Raw genomic sequence first — 6,000 nt, 5'->3', positions numbered from 1 at the left:
ACCTAACCCTACACCTAAAGGAGCTGGAGAAAGAACAGCAAATAAAGCCTAAACCCAGCAGGAGAAGAGAAATAATAAAGATCAGGGTGGAAATCAATGAAATGGAAACCAAAACCGATCTGTTGATCAACGAAACTAGGAGCTGGTTCTTTGAAAGAATTAACAAGATTGATAAACCCCTGGCCAGACTTATCAAAAAGAAAAGAGAAATGACCCAAATCAACAAAATCATGAATGAAAGAGGAGAGATCACAGCCAACACCAAAGAAATACAAAGAATTATAAGAACATATTATGAGCAACTCTATGCCAGCAAATTAGATAATCTGGAAGAAATGGATGCTTTCCTAGAGATGTATAAAAAAAAAAAAGTGAAGAAACCTGCAGTTCATGTCTTAAACACTTTCATCCCCTTCACAAATAAACCACACTGTTGTCTTTTTTTTTATGTTATGTCAATCACCATACATTACATCATTAGTTTTTGATGTAGTGTTCCATGATTCATTGTTTGCCTATAACACCCAGTGTTCATGCAGAACGTGCCCTCTTTAATACTTATCAACAGACTAACCCATCTTCCCATTCCCCTCCCCTATAGAACCCTCAGTTTGTTTTTCAGAGTCCATCGTCTCTCATGGTTCATCTCCCCCTCTGATTTCCCCCCCTTCATTCTTCCCCTCCTGCTATCTTCTTCTTTTTTTTTCCCCAATGACTGTATTTGGTACAATTACTCTATGTAAGCTACAGCGCATATATTTGAATGACCTTATACCAGAATGAGCTCCTTCTGAGGTGTCTTACCAAGGGTCCTCTCCTTGCCTTCCAGTTTTACGGGAGCCCTATACAGTCCGTGTGGAGGACCAGAAAACCATGAGAGGCAATGTTGCGGTCTTCAAGTGCATTATCCCCTCCTCAGTGGAGGCGTACGTCACCGTCGTCTCCTGGGAGAAAGATACCGTGTCACTCATCTCAGGTAGGCGGGGCACGTCCGGGGCACAGGGTATGGGGCTCACCTTCGAGGCTGTTCCAGGTATTGAATTGGGTCGCTGGATCTGTGTTCATCCTAATAAGAATTAGCATACGGATGGTTGATGCTCTTTGAGGATTGTGTGACTTCAGTGCTTTATATTGCTTTCGTGGCTCGATTCAGATATTCTTCAGTGAATTGACTGATGGACAGAAAGAAGTTAATGTACATATAGCCATCATGTTACTTCTCAGAGGCAATTTTGGCTTGTTTCTGCTCCTGAAAATAGGGCAGTAGGGTTTTTGCACCTGTGAGAGTCCTCAGTGATAACACTTACAACCGATAGCCTGAAACTATAATCTGGGAAACAGAAGCTCTGGTTTTCACTGCTGTGACCCTTTCAAATGTCTTAAGAGCTATGTGATGTCTCTGATCTCTTTCTTGAAGATTCTATTCAGAGTATGTATTCATTACTGAGATATATATATATAATAGGTTTATTTTCAGAACCTGGAAATGACGCAACTGAAATTTTGCTTCTAAGATGTTATGGTTCTTTTCTTGTGGTGTTTAAGTAGATTTCTTGCCCCCTTGCTGTTTACCTGGAAAGGGTCCAGTGCTCCTGCTTTGCTCATCTTTGGATAGTGAGTGACCCTGGGCTGCTTTCGGAGAACAGTGGTGATGAGCATCCAATGTGCTATAACAGGTTATAAGTGCCTGCTTTTCTTTGTTTTTTTTTTTTTTTTTAAAGATTTTATTTATTTATTTGACAGAGAGAGAGATAGCGAGAGCAGGAACACAAGCAGGGGGAGTGGGAGAGCGAGAAGCAGGCTTCCTGCCAAGCAGGGAGCCCGATGCGGGGCTCGATCCCAGGACTCTGGGATCATGACCTGAGCCGAAGGCAGACGCTTAACGACTGAGCCACCCAGGCGCCCCTGCTTTTCTTTACATGTCTGTGTACATGCTTTCATACAACTCTTGAATACCCCCCAAATTTTGCCCATTTATAGACCTAAGAAATTGGAACTAAACTCTCACGGTGACATAGCATTTCTGTTTTTCAGCTTATTGATTTTCTAGACAGGGTAGGTTGCCAGTGTAGTTAACCATTAAAACAATCATTAAACCATTAGAAAAAATTAAATCTTTGGTCTTTAAAGTACATCCAGTAAACTAGCATGTAACAGACATCAGATTTTCTTAACACTGTCCAGTCAGAGTCCCTCGAACTTCACTGAACAATAAATGCCTTGCTGTTATGTTGATTAATCATCATAACTTAACTTAATGTATTGAGAAAATACTAAGCTTAATACCTGAAATATGATTGCAAATAATCATAATAGACTCACCTGTACCCTTGTATTTGTTGTGGTTTTTTAAAAATTTTATTTATTTATTTTTAGTAATCTCTAAACCCAGTGTGGGGTTTGATCTCATGACCAAGCGTCACATGCTTTCCTGACTGAGCCAGCTGGATACCCCTACTTGTTGTCTTTAATTAATGGTTTTAAGGGCTTCTCTTTCGAAGTCATTTTAGTTTCTTAATGGCAGATGGAGAGATCTGATGACACGTCTCTCTGGCTGAGTCCAGGGCCAGAGTGGAAGGCTATTGACACGCATGTAGTGAGGGCTTGTGGGTGCACCGAGGGGGAGGATGTGGGACAGGATTTGCAATCTCCCACACTCAGGGGCCTGGGCTGATGGAGGCTCAGCCATCATAGAACAGCCATCAGACAGCCTCCAGAGTTTGCCGTGAAGAGGGAGAGAACAGTGGAGGATTACAAACTGTCTCCGTGTACTTTTACTTGAGGAGACATATTCATTTCTGTTAATATTTAATTGGCCAAAGCAGGTCACATTGTATATCTTACTTCAGTGAGGTGTGCCCAGAAGGAGAGAACCACTGGAGATCTGGGTGAGAAATAGAAATATCTACCGAAGGTTTTATATACCTATTGATATAAATATCTATATCCATAGATATGTTTTATATGTTCGCAATATAAGTTATTTGTAAAAAATATACTGTGTGCATTCTTATGTTTCCTAGGCATCTTTTTTTTTTTTTTAAAGATTTTATTTATTTATTTGAGAGAGAGAGAACACATGAGAGGGGATAGGGTCAGAGGACGAAGCAGACTCCCTGCCGAGCAGGGAGCCCGATGCGGGACTCGATCCTGGGACTCCAGGATCATGACCCGAGCCGAAGGCAGTCGCTTAACCAACTGAGCCACCCAGGCGCCCCCTAGGCATCTTTAATTAGTGGTATCCCCATGCAGGTTTCATCTTGTTGCAATCGATGTGAATAGAATTTTTTTTTTTCAAACATGAACCTAATAAAATAAATTAAATGGAATTTTATATCTGGTGAGCAGAAAGAGTCCTGATATGCAAACACAGAGCTGGGGTCTTGCTGATGGGTTCTGATGAGACCCACATCTCCTCAATCATGCATGGGAGCTTTACCCTTTGGCAAAAATTTAAAAACAATGTGTGCCAGGGATAAGCACTTGGCTTTTCTTTTTTGCACAAAAGTATTGAGAAAACCTATGTAGTATATAGGCTTTGATCTCATTTAGGGATACTTCAGTAGCAAGTTTTTGTTTGTTTGTAAGTAAGCCATCTAACCAAACACAAGGCATTCTCAAGATGCTCCACGTGGCTCACATGGTGTGTGTGTGCATGTGTGTGTGTGTGTGTGTGTGTGTGTGTATACAGAGAGAGAGAGAGATGGAGAGAGAGACAAAGAGACAGAGACAGAGAGACTGAGATACACCCAGAAAGAGAGTGAGTCAGAGCTGTTTGCATTCTCAGGGAGTTTAACATGAGAACAGCACCCCGTTGCAGTGTTATGATCTGTAAACAGGAAGTCTGGAAATTATCCTTATAACGCAACTTGCGGTGGTTTGCTATTGGACCCTGTTTCCAGCACCCGAGCTCCACCCATTGGGGCTGCCAAAAATGCCCAGGGAAGGAGGTCATGAAGCCATTGGAGGTGACAAAATGGTTAAAAACATTGGGGATCTTAATTAATAAGCCAGTTCCTTATGGTTTTCATGGAGAAGGATTACATTTCTCGCTGGCGGCCAGGGCCCTGAGTGAGGTGGGGCACAGGGGACTACACGTAGGAGGTCAGGAGGTTCAGAGAGTGAGCCCGGGGCGTCCATCCTGTAGGCAGCAGGGGGACATCTGGATCGTATGCATGGCAGATTGTCTGCAAAAGGTTAATTTGTCTGTGATTTGTAAATAAACGGATAGCCCCAGTGCCTCCTTGCTAAACTGATTTAGATTTGGTGGTTGGCAGGGGCCGTCACCCCATGTCAGTCTTTCTGGGATTCCAAGACAGCCCAGCCCTCAGTGAATCTGGCTGGGAATGCTCCCAGGAAACATGCCTGCTCTGCACACATCACTTCCTTCGATGGAGGAGGGCAGTGAACCAAATCCTCCATGAAAATGAGGCTGTGTGAGTCTCCACCGCAGTGGATAGAGTGGGAAGAGAAGACTGGGAGTGGGGCTGATCCAAGAAAGCTGGAGCTCCCACAGGCCACACAGGGCCTTGGCGACTGTCCCTGCATACATGGGGCTCGTGGCAGGAGCTCACCTGCACAAGGAGAGGCCTGTCCCCTGGGGCTCCGCTCTTGTCCGCCCCCTCAGCCTCTTGGGTCCAGAGCTCCCTGGGGGAAGGCCAGAGAGGCAAGGCCTGCTTCTGGTTGGTGAGCATCCAGCTTCTGCAGACCTTCTAGGCCAGGGCTCTTTGGAAACCTAGGCTAAGGTGAATGGGTATCTGTCGCCTAGGAAAAAATGTAAATATCGGTGAATTCCTATAAAAAGAAAGGAATGGCTTCTATGGGCATGTCTTACTAATTTTTGCCCTTTACCTTGGTTGAGCAAATCAATGACTGGGCTATGTTCTTGCAGGGGTGAGAAGCACCAGTCATGTCTGTCTGGGTTTCAACGTGAGCTGTATGGATTCATTAGCCATTCCAACAGTTGTGTTCATTAGCTTATTACACATGAGGTCATGCATTGATTTCTTTCCAGGGGAGGTTTAAGTTGGCCTGACTCTAGACTCAGGAATCGAGCTGTGCCTCTCTTATCAGATGAGGTCATTAGATCACCAAATTAAGAGCATTAATGGGTTCATTTATTTTAAATGATCTTTGGAAAGAATCCTCCAATGGTCTTGTTATGGACTGAATGTCCATGTCCCCTTAAAATTCATATGTTGAGGTCCCAACTCCCAATGTGATGGTATTTGGAGGTGGAGCCTTTGGAAGAATTAGGGTTTGAGGAGGTCATGAGGGTGGGGCACTCCATGATGGGATTAGTGTCCTTAAAATGAGAGACACCAGGGCCCTCCTTCTCCACTGTATGAGGACAGTGAATCTCAGAAGAGGGCTCTTACACAACCCGACTGTTGAGGCAGCCTGTTCTTGGACTACCAGCCTCCAGAATTGTGAAAAATAAATGCCTTTTGTTGAAGCCACGCAGCCTGTGGTATTTTATTTATTTATTTATATATTGCAGCCAGAGCTGGAAAAACAGGCTGAGAAGTAGCCTTCCCATAATTCCCCCAGGGGAAGGAGAGGCACGTGATGTCTGATGCTACTCTGTGCTCTGCTTTGCCACCTCCCTGGGCTCTTCACCTGACCACAGGATGGCGTGTGATCCACTTTCACTCTCATACTCTGGCAGATGGATGATAGGCACTGGGGAACGTGTGGAGGGAACACATCTCAGGGACAGGTGCACATTGTGCATCTACTGTCCTCAATGATCTACTGCCTTCTACCTAAGAGAAAGGAGACAGGAAAAGCAAGAGCGATGATGTCCATACTCATTTTCCAACATCCTTATCACTTCTCTTCCTCTGAGCACAAATGAGAGCCTTTTAAATATTAGAATATTAATGTAGCCCAATAAAAGTGTAGTAGTTTGGATAGCGATGTGCCTTGGGAGGTATTGCTGATGTGGAGATACGCAAGACCCCATCCCGGCAAAGAACAATATTGACAGCGTTATATTTG

At 44.1% G+C, this 6,000-nt stretch overlaps 1 protein-coding gene across 1 annotated transcript in view; it reads left to right on the top strand.

The window, feature by feature from the left end:
- Window positions 1-711: 711 nt before the first annotated feature.
- The window catches only part of DSCAM (DS cell adhesion molecule), a 482,198-nt gene continuing 476,909 nt past the window's right edge, over window positions 712-6,000 (top strand). Inside the window, exons 1-2 of the mRNA XM_081819866.1 lie at window positions 712-739; window positions 830-976. Of these exons, the coding sequence (XP_081675992.1) occupies window positions 712-739; window positions 830-976 (175 nt within the window). The remainder of the gene's footprint in view (window positions 740-829; window positions 977-6,000) is intronic.

The sequence above is a fragment of the Leptonychotes weddellii genome, chromosome 1, assembly GCF_054177405.1.
Source record: "Leptonychotes weddellii isolate Sample4059 chromosome 1, ASM5417740v2, whole genome shotgun sequence".
Lineage (NCBI taxonomy): Eukaryota > Metazoa > Chordata > Mammalia > Carnivora > Phocidae > Leptonychotes > Leptonychotes weddellii.
Note: the sequence above shows the minus strand (reverse complement) of the source record. Positions and strands in the feature narration are given on the sequence as shown.